Source organism: Lonchura striata, chromosome 9, assembly GCF_046129695.1.
Source record: "Lonchura striata isolate bLonStr1 chromosome 9, bLonStr1.mat, whole genome shotgun sequence".
In the NCBI taxonomy this organism is placed as follows: domain Eukaryota; kingdom Metazoa; phylum Chordata; class Aves; order Passeriformes; family Estrildidae; genus Lonchura; species Lonchura striata.
Window position 1 is genome coordinate 4,253,495 of NC_134611.1, and position 16,291 is coordinate 4,269,785.

The 16,291-nt window shown below is 47.5% G+C and overlaps 1 protein-coding gene across 1 annotated transcript; it reads right to left on the bottom strand.

Annotated features, from left to right (window-relative positions):
* Positions 1–3,987: 3,987 nt before the first annotated feature.
* Positions 3,988–9,476, bottom strand: FPGT (fucose-1-phosphate guanylyltransferase). Its single transcript, XM_077785530.1, has 4 exons — positions 9,335–9,476; positions 8,111–8,278; positions 6,673–6,765; positions 3,988–5,928 (listed from the first exon to the last, which is right to left on the bottom strand). Exons 1-4 carry the CDS (start codon positions 9,474–9,476, stop codon positions 4,466–4,468), a joined length of 1,866 nt encoding a protein of 621 aa, XP_077641656.1. The 3' UTR covers positions 3,988–4,465.
* Positions 9,477–16,291: the final 6,815 nt, after the last annotated feature.

A 16,291-nucleotide genomic window follows, 5' to 3' on the forward strand; every position in this document is an offset into this window, starting at 1 on the left:
CTGTGCTGTCCACTGGGCTAAAGTCATGGAAACACCCACTCAGCTTGCTTAAAAATCTCCAGTTCTTCCCACAAAATACTTGCCTTCATTTGTTGAACACCTACAGCTAGTGGGAAGTGGCAATTTGGCAGCTTGCTAATGATTTTGTAGAGAAAAGGGAATTTAAGAACCTGAATCCCCAGGTGTTCTGTGAGGATCCCCAGGGAGTGCAGGGGGTCCCCAGCTCAGAGAGGCCAGGGATGATTGTAACTCACAACGCCCTGGCACAGGGGTGGCACTGGGAGCATTTGGGTATGACACTTAGGAAGGGCAAAATATAATTCATAGTGAAATGCAAATATACACACATAAATATTTATGCTTATGTATTTATATATTTATGTCTTTAAAGTGTGGTGATTGACCTTGGCAGCTGTTCTGTGAGTTCTCATCTCACTGAAGGATTTCAGGCAAGCAGACATGTTAGAGAACACACATCTCCAAAACCTCCCACACGCTGCAGCCCACTGTAACAACCTTGCTGCCTTGACAGCTCCTGGCACTACCAGCCTGCCCCTTTACTTGCACAAACTTGTATATGAATCACAGGATCTATTTCAGAAGAGTTTGACCTGCTGTCTCAATGTATCCTGTGATATTTGACCAGTGATTTGCAGAAAGGCACCAGCCTGGCAGCTGATTCCCAAATCCAGTTGCCAAACAACTGGGAGAGCTGGGGTTTTAAATGTTCTTCACAGGGAGGGTTTACAGCAGTAAGTCTTTTGAAATTATCTTTATTTCAAATTAATCAGAACATATCCACAATTAACATATGTCCACATCTATAATTTACTTGAAGAAGCTCTAAGTTGCTCCCATAAACTTCATTGCCATTCTGGTGACATTCAGATATGTCCTAGGAAATTAAAAGGGTGGTGAAAGAAAATGCGTGTTGTCAAAAAGAAAGTAGAGGAACTCTGGCCCTTGTAAGGGAGAAGGTGTTTGCAGTGGCTCCCCCATGACAGCAGATGAACAGAACACAGCAGCACTGTGCTGTTATTTTTGCTCTCACAACATTAGAGAGGCCTTTCCATGGGGGCTCAAGTGCAAAGGACAAAAAACAAAGCTCTTACATCAGAGGTTTGGGAATGAGAAAAGGCTGGAACTTCTGAGCTAGAGCAAAAACACCCTGACAAGGCACAAACATTGCTTTACAGATCCAACTGATCCTTGGAGCTTACTTCCTCTCATCAGCTCCCCAAATCCACCTGGCACAGATTCCTCTCAGCTGCTCATTTTTATTTCAGCTGCCTTCCCTTGTGCTCTTTGTTAAGTGCCCAGTTTCTCAGATTTCAGTTTCCTGCACCAAAGGTCACTGAAAACACAGACAGCAGCGCTGAACTCTGCTGATCACGGCGCATGCTCAAGGCATTCAGGGAAATCATTGCAATCATGTTCATTATGAGCCCTATTATTGCACTACACAGCAAAACTAATTCAATAAAGAAAGCTGTCATCAAAAAAATCATTAAAAGCTCATCTTGAGTTTGTTTGAGATTGTACCAGCCCGAATTGCATTTCAGGATAGATGGAGCCAGGCAATGATCCAGAGGATATATGAACATTGTACCCATCTGGAAAATGCTGTGAGGATCAGCCAAAATCAAACTCTAGGTTTCAGCAGTGACTCCCATCCACGGAGTCCTGCGTGCCTGGCACTCTCATGACTGCATCCTTCATCACACATACTGCAGGAAAATCATGGACCAGGATGCTGTGATGGTCTTGTTTGAAGAGCCTGGTACTGGAAACCAGAAACCCCATTACTTTCCTTGCTGTGAAGTTTTACTAAGTGACCTTGCATAAGTTTCTCAGTTTCCTTGGGACACACTTATCCCAGCTGGCTGCATGAGAAAATTGTTGTCATCTACGTTAACAGCAGACTGTGGAATACAAAGATTACCTGGAGCTATAAATGCAATACAGACAAAATACATACACAGATTGAATACCTCACCTTGCATTATTGTTGTGAGGAAGGGTCCGGTCTGCAGGCTTTTTGATTTTACTAAGATGTACTCACACTGTAGCATGACCCTTGCTGTAAGGACTGCAATTTGTTATCGCTAAAAATGTACACACTTCATAAATAGCTGCAATACAGAGAATTGTAGGCTCAAAGAAGCATTTGGAATGAAAAAGTCCAAAGCCCTCCCAGACCATCAAGTCCAACCATTCCTCTGGCACTGCCAAGGCCACCACTAACCTGTCTCCAACTGTCACATCCACGTGGCTTTTAAATACGTCCATATTGGAAAATAATTAATATAACTCTCTATAAATAAAAAATATATTGCAATGTTCTTCATAACATTTTACATTAAACGTGATTGCAGTGTAAAAATGAAGAATGCTACACCACCAGATATTCCCATACTTGTAGAGTAAATCCATTAAACCTGCTGGTGTTATCCAGGGCTAATACTGACCGAAATCTGCCTTCTCAATTTGAAACAAAAATGCTCACAGTAAGAGGAAAGCGGTGTGTGACACATAGAATTAAAGCAGTACAATGTTTCTTACCTGGTAAATCCATGCTTATTCCATTACAACCAATTTTTTTTATTCATTAAAACCTTTGCCTCAAGATCCCACCTGCTACCACCAGGATGACACTCCCTTTTTTTTTTGTCTTGGAATTCACACTGCTCCCTAAAACACAGGAGCTGCTGTTGGCCCGACCTACCCCAATTTTTTCCAATTTGTTCCCTCACCGTTTTTCCTCACTCTCCCAATACTTATGTGCCAGAAACAAATCCACTTCCTATTTTTATCCAGTTTACTTTCAGTAATGAAATCAATACCTGGTACTCAGGGAATTCAGAACAAATACAATTGTAACAGTTAAAGTGGATAACCATGTTAAAAGGATGCATTTCACTGTTACCAAACACTTGGAGAACTCACCTGGCAGTGTGGCAACCCTCAGGGAAATCTGTACCAAACAAAGTTTGGCCTCCAGTTCAAGAGGCAAGGTCTGTGTCAAACGTTTCTTCTAAAATCTTTTGTGTAACAACAGGTGAATAAATCATGTAAATAGGATGATATACAAATGACAACTCTGTGCTCTATGACTACTTTCACTTTGTGACTTAAAGCGTTTACCTTGGACTTGAGTGTTCCCAAACCTACTGCTTCCATTGTTTAACTAATATTTCATACTAATTTATAGACCCTCTATTTGCTCAGAAATTCTTATTCCTTTGAAGTCAACTCCAGCAATTCCCACCCTCCACATTTTAACTTATTTGTATTTATTCTTGGAAGGTTTATTAATGAAGAAGAAACCTAGTGCAGGTTAAAGAAGGGTGGTAATGCTCAGGGGATGCTACTCTGCTGCCTCGTAGGTGGCATAAGAAAGGTGCCATTTGGGATTTCAGTCAGCAGGGAGATAAACACTGTCATCATGAGATATTAAATAAAACATGAAAACCCACAGAGACATTCAAGAGAAAAAGATGCATCACATTTACAGCCAAATCACACTGATACACTGCACAGCATACTCCTAAAAATAGCAGATTTATCTGTTTGGAGCTGGATCTTGGGCATTTAAACTCGAAACAGGAGGACTTTGATGTTAACGTTATTTGCAGAAGTGGGAGGAGGGGAAGAGAGTTTCTCTGAAGATATGCACTGTGTTGCCACTCACAACAAACCTCCCTGGCTTTTGCTCCACTGCACCATGGATGGCAAAGACTGCAACAGTTCAGTTCGGAGAAATACAAGGTGCTGCTTTTTGCATGGCACACATCAGTCAATCCCTGGGTAACACGAGCTGGCAGCTTCTCCATCACACTGCCAGCTTCCAGCAACTACTGGTAAAAAAAGTAAGTCATTATGTCCTGATTAACTGGTGTTGACCTCAGTACTACGAGTCACAAGGGGAAGAATAATCACTCATGCCAATGGTTTTTCTTCTGACAAAAAACAGGAAAGGATAAAAAGTTACAAAACAAAAGAGAAAAATTTATTAATGCCCAAGATAAGATGTCTTGAATTAAAAGCACTTTTAATCATTTTACCTCTACCTAACTACTGTTTGAAACTGTATTGCAAAATAGCAGCATAAAAAGAGAGAAACATAAGTTGTTATATTATTCTACATTGATGGAGCTAATATTCTACCCTTTAAAAGCTGTTAAAGCCATTTCAGCCAAATAGACAATTTTTTCTGTGTCATATTCTGAAAACTACAAGACATAACGTGCAACCCACAAAAAATTACCAAATAGTGTTTTTAGATCTGAAATATTTCCCTACTTTAATCAAAGGACAACTTTATCTGCATTTGCTGCTTTATTAACGTTATTCAATTTCTTAATTTCTACTTCAATGAGATCAGAGAAGAGATCTGTGTATTTTCCCCTTAGGATTCTTACGAGCTGGGAAGTAATTAATTGTCCACAAATGAAAACAGGTTTATTCAAGTACTGCTCATTCTATAATCAGGCTTCTCTTTTTGTCTTTGTAGGCAGATTTCGTCATAAATTTGCTTCCTAAACTTCAGCATGTCTTCCACATCTTTGTAGGTGAGCATTTCTTCAACAGACAAGAGCTGAAAGCCACTCAGTTTGAAAGCTGACTTGTGCTGCACAGAATTCAGCATGTTCAGTGACATCCTAACTGATTCACTCAGAGTAGAACAAACAGGGAAAATCCTTGCAGTCCACAGCCCCAGACGTGTGTCCTCACTGGAGAAGAGCTGGTCCGAAGCCTCTAAGCTCCAGAGGTCAAGGCATTCTGGTAAGCTGGCTCCAAAAAACTGGAGGGAGTGTATATCTGACAGCAGTTTCACGCTCTTTTTCAAGTCGTCGCCTACCCCGAACACCATGGTGACGTACTCCACTCGATCAGTAATTTTCACACTTACTGAACTCAGCAAGCAGTCCGAGGGTATCTCTACACTGAAATTTATGTAGGACCCACTGACAATGCTGCCTTTCCCTACCGAGACCTCAGGCCCAATTCTGGAGTACTCAATGACAGAGCCAGGCCCTATCACACACCCGGGCTCAAGGATGCTCTGGATGACACTCAAGTGATCCAAGGCCTTGGCTGTGTCAGGGAAGATGCTAAAAGCTACAGGCTGCAAGTCCAGCTCAAATCTCAGTTTGCTCTCAGCAGTAAAATGAAACAAATACTCCTGAGTAGTCCCGATGTGGTAGAACTGGGAGTTGTTGAGGACTATGACATTTAGGGCGGTGCCTTGCAGGAGGGAGTACAGCTGCTGCCGCACTGCCACCAACCCCGAGTCCTCCTTGGAGACATTGCTCGTGTTTTTGGTGTACTCTGGAGTGGCTCCAGGCCCCAGGGCCTGGAGAAAGTCACCGTATGCATCTATTTCACAGCAAAGAGTGCCCATCTGCTTGTAGAACTGCAGCAGCTGCTGGGCAGTGCTGTGGTCGATGTAGAATACGCTGTCCGTGTACACACACTCCGAGGCCATGGCCGAGTCCCTGCGGCTCCCAGGGGAGCTGAGCTGAGGGCGATCCCCCCTCACACACACTGCACCACTCTGCTGCATGGTCTCCAGGTCAGGCTTGTGCAGGAAACGATAGCATGATCCATATTCCAGTGCTCCCTTTCCCGAAAAACTGGACGGATCTAGCACAAACACGCCATGCGTGGTCCCGACTGCCAAATCGGAGGGGTGAGCCAAGGCAGTAAAGCCAGGTTTATCAAAGGTGATGGTTTCTGTGACCCCCGTGCTGTACAGCTCTATGTCATCCGAACACGTGATGAGGACTCCTGGCTTCATGTGACGGGGGAAGTCAATGTACATGGCCAGTTTCAGCTCCAGCATCTGGTACACAGGATCACCCAACGGCAGGGCTGTGAAGATCTTACCCAGGGCACTTGCATTTGGCAAACGCTGGCTGTAACCACCTGGAAAAAGACTCATAGTTACACAGAGACACTGTACACAAGTGAGCAAAAAACTAAACCTAGGCATCTATTTCACAGGTACACAAAAGCATTCAAAACCTCTCAGCTTGGTTGTACATCAAGTCTCAAAGCAGATCTGACCTTATATAAAACCCAGCCTGGCTTATATAGCTCATATTAAAACTGTGGTTGATTTTGTAACCTTTTTGTATCACAGCTATCTGTCGCTGGAGTGACAAAAGCAAATGTTACCTGCTTTTTGCTTGGAGGAGAACTACCATATTCCTCAAGGGAATTTTAAGCCAGTAGTGAGCCAAAAAGGCAGAGGTTTGGTCACACTTGGTTTCTTTCACCTCTGCAGAACTATGTTCTTCAACATCTGGAAGTGGCCTGACTCAAGTGGACAAGAAGGCAAGTATTCATCCTGCCCAGAGGCATGAGGAGCCCAAGGTCCTCCGAGAGAGGGGACTGTGTTCCTTAAATGGATGTTTCAAGGCAGAAACTTAAATCACACCTGTGAATCACATCTTTCTCACTGACTGAGCAACGTTAGCGCTGAGAAGAAATGCTGAAGTGACAGTAACATCTTGCAAGCACCAACCTCATTTCAAATGATCAGACACATGGGTAGCTTTTCTCAGGGAACTGTATTTTGGAACTCCAGCTCCTCTGTCATTTTATTATTTTAAGGAAGAAAAAATAAAAGGTATAGTTTTAGAGAAAAATATATAAAACTGAATTTACCAGAATGGATTAGCAGCACAGTGAAGGAAGTCCACTGATCACCATACTGCTCTTCCAAGCACCGAAGAGCATGAAGAGTTGATCCACCATTTCCTAAAGAAAAAGCATTTTAGTATCTGTGAGAAGAGCTACAGTAGTTCCTGTTCTGACAGGTGAGGTGTGCTGGTGCCCAGCCAGAGATGGGATAGTCTGTCTATGTGTCATGGCATCCTGAGCAGCCAGCTCCAGGGAAACCTCTGTGATTTCCCCTCCCAGTCACCTCCGCACAGCCCCACCATTTGAAGCATTTAATCAACTAAATAGGCCATAACTCAGCTACAAACACCAGCTCCTGTAAGAAACAAGTCACATAATAGCCTATTAATGGATTCAAGCCAGTGTTCAGAAGTACTTCTGACATTTACAGTATGGAAATAAGGAAGATATGGGATCTGAGGAAATGGTTTGGGATATTTTATGTGCTCCTACAACTTAAAACTGCCAAATTCCTGAGAATTACCCTCTGCATATTACTCTACACTGCAGATAATACTGAGATTACTTAATTTGTACATCAAAGCAAATAGGAATTAAGAATTACAGGATGGTATAATGAGCAGTGAGACCAGTTTTACATCACCCCCGGGCAGTGCACTAAAACATACCCAGACTGTTTAAATAACCAGGTAAGTATGAATGTGTGAGACAGGAGTTTGTGCTATCCCAGAGCCACAGCACGGTCTGAGGAGTGGCACAGCTCGCTCACCAGCACCACCGCAGCCTCACATAGGCTCCTGCCGACCTGATGCCCGCTGTGAAAAATGCAGATTTTATGGTTGACTTTTTCGCAAATGTTACAATGACTATTATATGTGTAATGTTAGAAAGTTATGCCGTATTAATTCTCTTAAGTAGTGTGTTAAATACAGTTTTAGGTTACAACATAATGTTAAAATAGAAACTCTGTGATATAGAATTTGTAACAAGCTCAAGCAGGAAGATGAGATAATCAAGAAACTCTTCACACAGAGATGTCAGCGAAGGGGCCCCATAAGAAGTTACTGACTCCTTATCAGAAAAGACAAACACTTTTCCACTTCTCTCTGTCTTTTTGGAACCACCAATATTGAAAAGTTGACAAAAACCAGAAAAGTTCTTAATTTGCAAGGAATTTATGCATCATGTATGAGATATATGAATATGCAACAGGTTATTGCTTGTAAGGTTATTCCTTTGTTCACAAGGCATGCTTTTCATGACTTAGTGTCCGAGAGCATCCGGACGTCCATAATTCTTTGCTTTTTATTGTCTTGTAATTGTCCTAACTCTAATTTTTATTATTCTAATTGTATTTCTATAATCATTTTATTATTGTTAAACTTTTAAAAAATTTAAAACCCAAGTGATTGGCGTTTTTCACACCGCTGTCCCCGCACCGAGCCCCCGCATCCCCACGCACCGATCCTGGGTCCCGGCGGGTCGGCGCACACCAGGTACCGGACGGCCCTGGGCAGCTGCTCCCGCCGCAGCTTCTCCGCCAGCTGCTCCCGGAACGCGCCCGCCTGCGCCGCGTCCGCCGCCGTCAGCACCACCGCGTCCCACAGCTCGCCGGGCCGGGCGGCCGCGCCTGCGGGAGCGGCCCGGCTCAGCCCCGGGGACACGGCCCCGGGGACACGGCCCGGCCCGGCCCGGCCCGGCTCAGCCCCGGGGACACGGCCCGGCCCGGCCCGGCTCAGCCCCGGGGACACGGCCCGGCCCGGCCCGGCCCGGCTCAGCCCCGGAGACACGGCCCGGCCCCGCTCAGCCTCCGGGGACACGGCCCGGCCCGGCTCAGCCCGGCTCAGCCCCGGGGACACGGCCCGGCCCGGCTCAGCCCCGGGGACACGGCCCGGCCCGGCTCAGCCCCGGGGACACGGCCCGGCCCGGCTCAGCCCCGGGGACACGGCCCGGCCCGGCCCGGCTCAGCCCCGGGGACACGGCCCGGCCCGGCCCGGCTCAGCCCCGGGGACACGGCCCGGCCCGGCCCGGCCCGGCTCAGCCCCGGAGACACGGCCCGGCCCCGCTCAGCCTCCGGGGACACGGCCCGGCCCGGCTCGGCCCGGCTCAGCCCCGGGGACACGGCCCGGCCCGGCCCGGCTCAGCCCCGGGGACACGGCCCGGCCCGGCCCGGCTCAGCCCCGGGGACACGGCCCGGCCCGGCCCGGCTCAGCCCCGGGGACACGGCCCGGCCCGGCTCAGCCCGGCTCAGCCCCGGGGACACGGCCCGGCCCGGCCCGGCTCAGCCCCGGGGACACGGCCCGGCCCGGCCCGGCTCAGCCCCGGGGACACGGCCCGGCCCGGCCCGGCTCAGCCCCGGGGACACGGCCCGGCCCGGCCCGGCTCAGCCCCGGGGACACGGCCCGGCCCGGCTCAGCCCCGGGGACACGGCCCGGCCCGGCCCGGCTCAGCCCCGGGGACACGGCCCGGCCCGGCCCGGCTCAGCCCCGGGGACACGGCTCGGCCCGGCCCGGCCCGGCTCAGCCCCGGGGAAACGGCCCGGCCCGGCCCGGCTCAGCCCCGGGGACACGGCCCGGCCCGGCTCAGCCCCGGGGACACGGCCCGGCCCGGCCCGGCTCAGCCCCGGGGACACGGCCCGGCCCGGCCCGGCCCCGCGGGCCGCCCCAGCCCCGCCGCCCCGCCGCACCTCGCAGCGCCTCGAAGCGCTCCAGCCGCCGGGCCGTGTCCTCCCGCCGGGCCGGGTCCCCGCTCCGGGCCGGGTCCCCGCTCCGGGCCGGGTCCCCGCTCCGGGCCGGGTCCCCCCGCCGGGCCGCCCCGCGCTCCCCCATGCCCGCCGAGCGCCGGGCCCGGAAGCGGCCGCGGGGCGGGCGGAGCCCTCGGCAGCGCCCGGGCGGGCTCCGGGAGGCTCCGGGGCGGCTCCGCGCTCCCCGCCGGGCTGCGGGCGGGTGCCCGGTTGGTAAATCCGGTGAGGGGCAGAGTCCGAGTGGCGCCTGAGCTCATCCGTTCTCGTCTGCCCGCCCTCGCCGCCCTGCTGCCGCTCTCCGGGCGGCGGAGCGGCGCTGGGAGCGGGGAGCGGCGCCCAGCAGCTGCTAGCGCCTGTTTCTTCTGATAGCGACTGGCAGGAGTCACACCGCTGAGCGCTTTTCCAGCTGAAGGCTTTTCGCTCTGCAGTTCCTTGCCTCGGATATTGTGGGTTTTGATCTGCGGGTTCTGTTTGTATTCAGAGTCTGTTGAGATTACCGATACCAAATGCAGTCAGAGGGGAATGAAAGAAGGCTTTGCTGTGATAAGATCTCATTATGCACAAATCTTACAATAAAAAGTAGCTGTAAAAGCACAATAAGGAGGTACTGAGGGGAAAAAAAAAAAGTATTTATGAAGTGAAAAAAAAAAGTATAATAAATCCATAGTTTTTTGTGATTGTAAACTGCTGACAGAAGGTTAAAGAAAAAAGATAAATGGTTCACTGTGCTTCCTCAGTGTGAGGCTGTGATGCAGGTGATAACAGTCTAATCAGAGCAATGCACACCACAAATAGCCGTTTGATCCTTCCTTGTGCTCTCGACTCACACCGGTAAGGACGATGGTCTCTTCTGTTGGAACTACACCTCTGCTCTTTGGTACTGGGTTCTCACTGCTGACAGCGGTGCTGCCCAGCAGTCCTGGGGCCCCAGGAGTCCTTTTTCTGCTCAGAGCCCAGGTTCTCCAGGCCCTGCATACCTGTGGCCCTGTACCGGGCTCTGCAGTGTCTGTTCTCTGTAGTGGGGACCAGCCCAGCATCCCCAGCACATGGCCTGCTCCACGGGCTGCCAGTGCGTCTCCCAGCGCAGCCCCACAGCGCTGGCACCTTGCTTGTGCTGTGATTACAGGGCACAACCCAAGCTAAATTCATCACTGAGCAGGTATCCCTTCACTCGCTGCTGTACTGGAGTAATGCAGTAACAAAACGAGCACAGGTATTTGTTTCTGAGTACACTTACTACACCAAATTCCATCAAACTGTGTGAGGAAGAGGTTTCCCACACCTGTGGTGTGAGCGATGCTGCCAGTGAAAGAGCCTCCAGTGGAAGAGTCCCTCCAACACCTCAGATGGAAAATGCACAAGCCCTGAATAACTATGGTAGTGCTGAGATTTCATATAATTTTTGTAATCTAAACTCTTGCGGAGGCACAGGAAGAAATTACTTGTTCTCAGCAGCGATGGACCTGTAACACCAGACCCTGCTCAACTTTGCCTGGTTCCAATAGCAACAAAAAATAACTACTAAAATAAAGTCTCTGATTTAGCTCATATTTCCTATAATCCCACCCAGAACAGTGAATATCAAGTTGAATTAAATGTTGATAAGTGAATCTGTGCTCTTACTGGTCATTTTTCTTAGAATTAGAATTCAAATGCTGCATAAAAATGGGAGGAAATGCCTACATGGTTCAGGTGGCAAAAACAAACAGGTGTGGTGCTGGGTTGTGCTGTGCAGGAAGAATTTCTTCACTGAAAGGGGGGTCAGGCCTTGGAACTGCCTGGGAGGGTTTGGAGTGCTCATCCCCGGAGGTGGCACTCGGGCTCTGGGCTGGGGACAGGGTGGGCACAGCTGGCACTCGGTGATCCCGGAGGTGTTTGCCAGCCCCACAGATGCTGTGACTCCGTGCCCAGGCTCTGCAGAGCGTGGCCCTGCTCTGTTCCCACGGATGAGTTCTCCCCTCTACCCCCATGCCCGGCACAGTTGTTGTTCCTGGCTGCCAACACTCATTAGTGCCATCTCTACTTGATTAGTTTCCCAGTTCTCACATATGCAGTTACTTAGGTTTGGGTTTACTTTGCATAAATTATCTGTGTATCTGTGTCACAGTGGAAATGTCCCCACTGCATGCTGGTGGCCAGGTCAGCTCTTGGAAAAATAAATTACATGTGTTGTTATTTGTATACTACTGTATATTAGTATAAATATTGTTACACTGGTGGTATTTTAACAAAAGGGAATACAATTCACTAAATAACTTTTCCCTCCCTCAATTAGTCTTTCTGGATATAAGAAAGTATTTTTTGAGCAACACATAATTTCATAAAAAAGCTTCCATAAAAGTAGAAGTGAAACATTTTATAAACATTTTATGAAAGTCATATGTAAGAAAAATGTTAAATATTTTCTAGGCACATCAGCTGTGTCTATGCTGGGCTTAGATACCTGTCAAAGGTAATATCTGCAATTTATTGGAGACAAAGCAATTGAAATGCTTAGCAGAAAATAAATGATCTTTTTAGCTGGAGTATAGAGTCCATAATTACAGTTGGAAACAGATTAGGAAAAATAGCATTCCATCATTTCTCCTGTTCGACATTTGCAGAAGTTCAGGGTATTGTTTTAATATTTAAACAGCCCATCTCAGGAATGTTTTCAATGTTTGATTTGGTTGAGCACTTCCCTGACACCCTTCATCATTCACCCAGATTATTTTTGTAGGCGTACATACAATATTTTAAGATTCTGTCTTTTTATCTGCTGTGTGTTTGTACCCGGACAGTTTGTTAAACTGCTAATGAGTCCCACGGGGCACTATGTTAGAATTAAACAGACACTGATACCTGCTAGAAATAAATTTTAAAAGCCCAGAAAAAAAAGCCTCTTTCCCTATATGCAAGCAGTCTGAAGCTGAGCTGTGCTGTCACTTTATGGGTTGGGTGTTGGGTTGCCTTCCCCCTTCCTTGGGGTGGGCAAGCTGGCACCTTTCTGGCACCGAAGGGCTGCTGGAGCACGGTGCCCAGCTCCGGGATCCCCAGCACAGGGAGGACCTGGAGCTGCTGGAGGGTCCAGAGGAGGCCCCGGAGATGCTGCAGGGCTGGAGCCCCTCTGGAGCCAGGCTGGCAGAGCTGGGGGGCTCCCCTGGAGAGGAGAAGGATCCAGGGAGAGCTCAGAGCCCCTGGCAGTTTCTAAAGGAACGTAGGAAAAGCAGGAGAGTGACTTTTTACGCTGGCAAATAGTGATAGTTCACAGGGGAATGGTTTTAAGCTGGAGAGGAGAGATTTAGATTGGAGATTAGGGACAAATTCTTCCCTGGCAGGGTGGGCAGCCCTGGCACAGGTGCCCAGAGCAGCTGTGGCTGCCCCTGGATCCCTGGCAGTGCCCAGGCCAGGCTGGACACAGCCTGGGACAGCGGGAGGTGTCCCTGCCAGGGCAGCAGAGGGGAGTGGATGAACTTTAAGGTCCTTCCCAACCCAAACCTGTCTGTGATTCTGTGAACTGTAGGGAAGTAAAATCAATTTCCTCTCAAGGTTTTTTGAGAAAAACACTTACCTGTTGGTAGATTAGGTTGTACTGTCCAGGAGATGGCAGCATACATTCAGTCTTTTTTTCAAAAAACCAACCCAACCCCACCACAGTAAAATCTTCAAAAAGTATGGAGGAAATGCTTGCAGAAGTCCAATGTATTATCCTTACAATGTTGTGTACAAGTTTCTGTTTTTGATATAATCACCAAATATTTGACAACTATTGCTCCTAGTGTAAATTAGTCTTTGAGAAATGTCTGGTGAGAAGCAGAGTGGAGGAGTTCAGTGGAAAGACTCCAGTGGAGTGTTCAGTGAGTGGGAGAAAGTGTCTGTTTCTGACTGTAGTGTGTTTTTTGGGCCTGAAACACGACAGAGCAAGATGGGGCTGGGGCTGGTTTGTTCTGACAGGGAACATGAGGTTCTGTAACCCAGGCTGTACACTAAAAGTGATGATACTTTTAGTAGGATTGATGGGATTGGATCCAAGTTCCCTGATGGCAAATGTACCTGAGAAATGTTTAGTTTTTTGGTTTTGGTGGTTTTTTCCTTGTTTGTTTGTTTTTAAATGTTTGGGATTGTTCTTTGCTATGTAAGCCACCTGAGGATCTCCCCTTGGGTTGCTGTGGTGAGGGTGGTGGCCTCATGCTGCAGTTCAGCCCCAGGACCCACCTTGGCCCCAGCCTGGGGGGACACTGACAGGGCTGACTCCTGGCACCCACTGAGGTCTGGCCTTGTGGCTTTCTACTTGTATGGAAATGAGGGGTTCGTAGCAAAAACTGGCTTTGCATTCTCCAGGTGCTCCCTGAACAGTGACACTGATGCAGGAAGACAGGAATGATTATTTTGTACTGCTCCTGGCAGCAGTATCAATATTCTTATTTTCTGTTCATTCCCAGCACTTTCCCTTTTCAATACTGCACTTTTTTCCTTTAATACATCGCTTTTGTTTCTGTTGCACTTATTTGTTATAAATACATTATTGTCTATTTGGTTGCACAAATGTCTTTTGGGAACATTTTCTTCAAAGGCAGAGAAGGAAACAGAGAAAGAAGAGAGGTTTTCTTCTGCTTTTGGGACTGGCCAGTGCTCCTGGTCAACCAGGGAAGCAACTCCACTGGAGCCTGTGTGCTGTGTCCTATGTGGGACAGGTAAGCCCAGGGCTCGCTGAGCTCTTCTGGAGCAATTTCTCTAAAGCATCAGGCACAAACTGTCTTTCTTTCAAAATTAGGCATGTCTGTCTCATCCTAATTATGTTTTTTCCCCTCTAACCGATTTTTGTTCAAGTTGTTGCCATGGGCAATTGTGACAATGTTCTCCTTCCATTGCTACTATATAGAGGGGATCTGCTATAATTATTGCTTTAACTGTGTTTTTAATAATTTAAAATGTTAGAACATATATTGACCAAATGTGCTGATTTTGGGCCAGGCTGAAATGTGCCTTCTGTCTCCTGGTCATCCTGCTGTCAGGAGTGTGCAGGGCAGGCTCCAGGGGTGCAGGCAGAAGGGAAGGCACAAGGCAAAGTGCTGTTCATTTCAAACTTCTTGCTGTATTTCCTATTTATTTGAAAAACAATTAATCTTGACTCTTGTGTGACCAACAGAGGCGATCAGGTGTGTGTCAGTGGGCAGCTGTGGGAACACTTCACAGATTCTAGCTTTCCCTTTAAAAGTAGAAAAAAGTCGAGAGAATTACAAATAATTGTCTCTTTTTCCATCCCTGTCTTTAATAAAAGTATAACAAAGCTGTGTCACAATGAGTAAGTAACTGTTAGATGTATAATTAAACCTCCCTGTGTAATCTGGGGCGCTGCAAGATCGAATGAACCATGAGTTTCCCTTCTGGATACATGACCTTACTGAAAGCTCTAAATGTTTTTCACCAAGAAAGACAGAAAGACGTGGGTTTTTGAAGAATGGGGAAGTTATAGACTACAAAGCTGCCTAATACTGGCTCTGAAAGGAAAAAAGCAAAGTCTACAAAGAGCTATTGTTGGTTGTTTGGACATCCAGGAGCCAGCAGTGCTGGGAGCTGATCAGTATGGAACAACTTCAGAGTTGTGTTGCTGTTCTGAGACCCTTGTTTACAAGTTCATCACCAAGATTTAGTCCTGTAATGGTTTCTGGTTAGCAAAAAGATGAAGAATGTTACCAATTACATTTTAGATGCAAAAACTGGGTGCTTGATTTTTTTTTTTTTTATTTTTTTTTCTTTATCATATCCTTAAAAGAAGAAGAAAAAGACACGAGGAGCCTTTGGCAGCCAGGGAAGGAAGTGAGGCTCCTGGAAGACATTTTATGTGGCTCTAAAGATATTCCAGACACTGCAAAAGAGCAAGAGAAAGTGCAGAGAAAAATAAATATTTTTAAAGGATTTCAGCATATTTAACATGAAACTTGTTGATTTATAAGAGTCTAATTATTACACTCATTAAAAAACCAAGATTATCATGAAAAGGCCATTATCAGACATGAAATGCTAAAAACAAATGATATATATTGAATAGGATCATACATATTTCATAGAACATATTATACTGCAAAATAAGTTGTCATGTAGCCATGGCAATGACTTTTGAGTTACCCTTTTTGATGCCTTAATGCAGTGCTCTGCATGTTTTAGTGTCAAGCCTCTGAACATGCCCAGCACTCAAAAGCTCCAGCTGAGAGTGAATATAAAGTGGTAATTATGTACCTAACTGGTCACATGCATGGATAAATGGTGTTTGTGGGCACAGGGCAGGTCCCAGGGAGCCTGAGCTGTTGGAGGGGAACTAGAGGTGTTGGACAGGAGCTGGAGGTGTTGGACAGGAGCTGGAGGTGCTGGAGGGGAGCTGGAGGTGTTGGACAGGAGCTGGAGGTGCTGGAGGGGAGCTGGAGGTGCTGGAGGGGAGCTGGAGGTGCTGGAGGGGAGCTGGAGGTGTTGGACAGGAGCTGGAGGTGCTGGAGGGGAGCTGGAGGTGTTGGACAGGAGATGGAGGTGCTGGAGGGGAGCTGGAGGTGTTGGACAGGAGCTGGAGGTGTTGGAGGGGAGGGAGAGGTGTTGGAGGGGAGCTGGAGGTGATGCATGTGCCCAGATCTCACAAATCACAGGAAAATGGATTTGTTAGACAGAGATTGTCTCCACATCTAAGTGCCCATGTCCATTCTAACATGTCCTTAATTAAGAAACTTTTCAGAGTTTAATTAAAAGACCATGCCCAATATTGACTCCTCAATTAAATTCAAGGCCAGGGGAGGTGTGAATGGGTTTTGTTGTAGGCCATGGGGCTCCTGATGATGTTTGTATGTTTAATTAAAAAAAAAAAAAAGAAAAGAAAGAAAAAACATGAAGGAAATTCTGGAATATTTGTGCATTTAAAGTTCAAAATATTTT

Excerpts from the sequence above, each read along its gene's own strand:
- FPGT (XM_077785530.1), bottom strand. The coding sequence starts at position 9,476 with ATGGGGGAGCGCGGGGCGGCCCGGCGGGGGGACCCGGCCCGGAGCGGG. Across the intron at positions 8,279-9,334 it reads GCGCTTCGAGGCGCTGCGAG|GCGCGGCCGCCCGGCCCGGC; the intron begins GTGCGGCGGGGC and ends CCGCTCCCGCAG. Across the intron at positions 6,766-8,110 it reads CCCGCCGGGACCCAGGATCG|GAAATGGTGGATCAACTCTT; the intron begins GTGCGTGGGGAT and ends CTTTTTCTTTAG.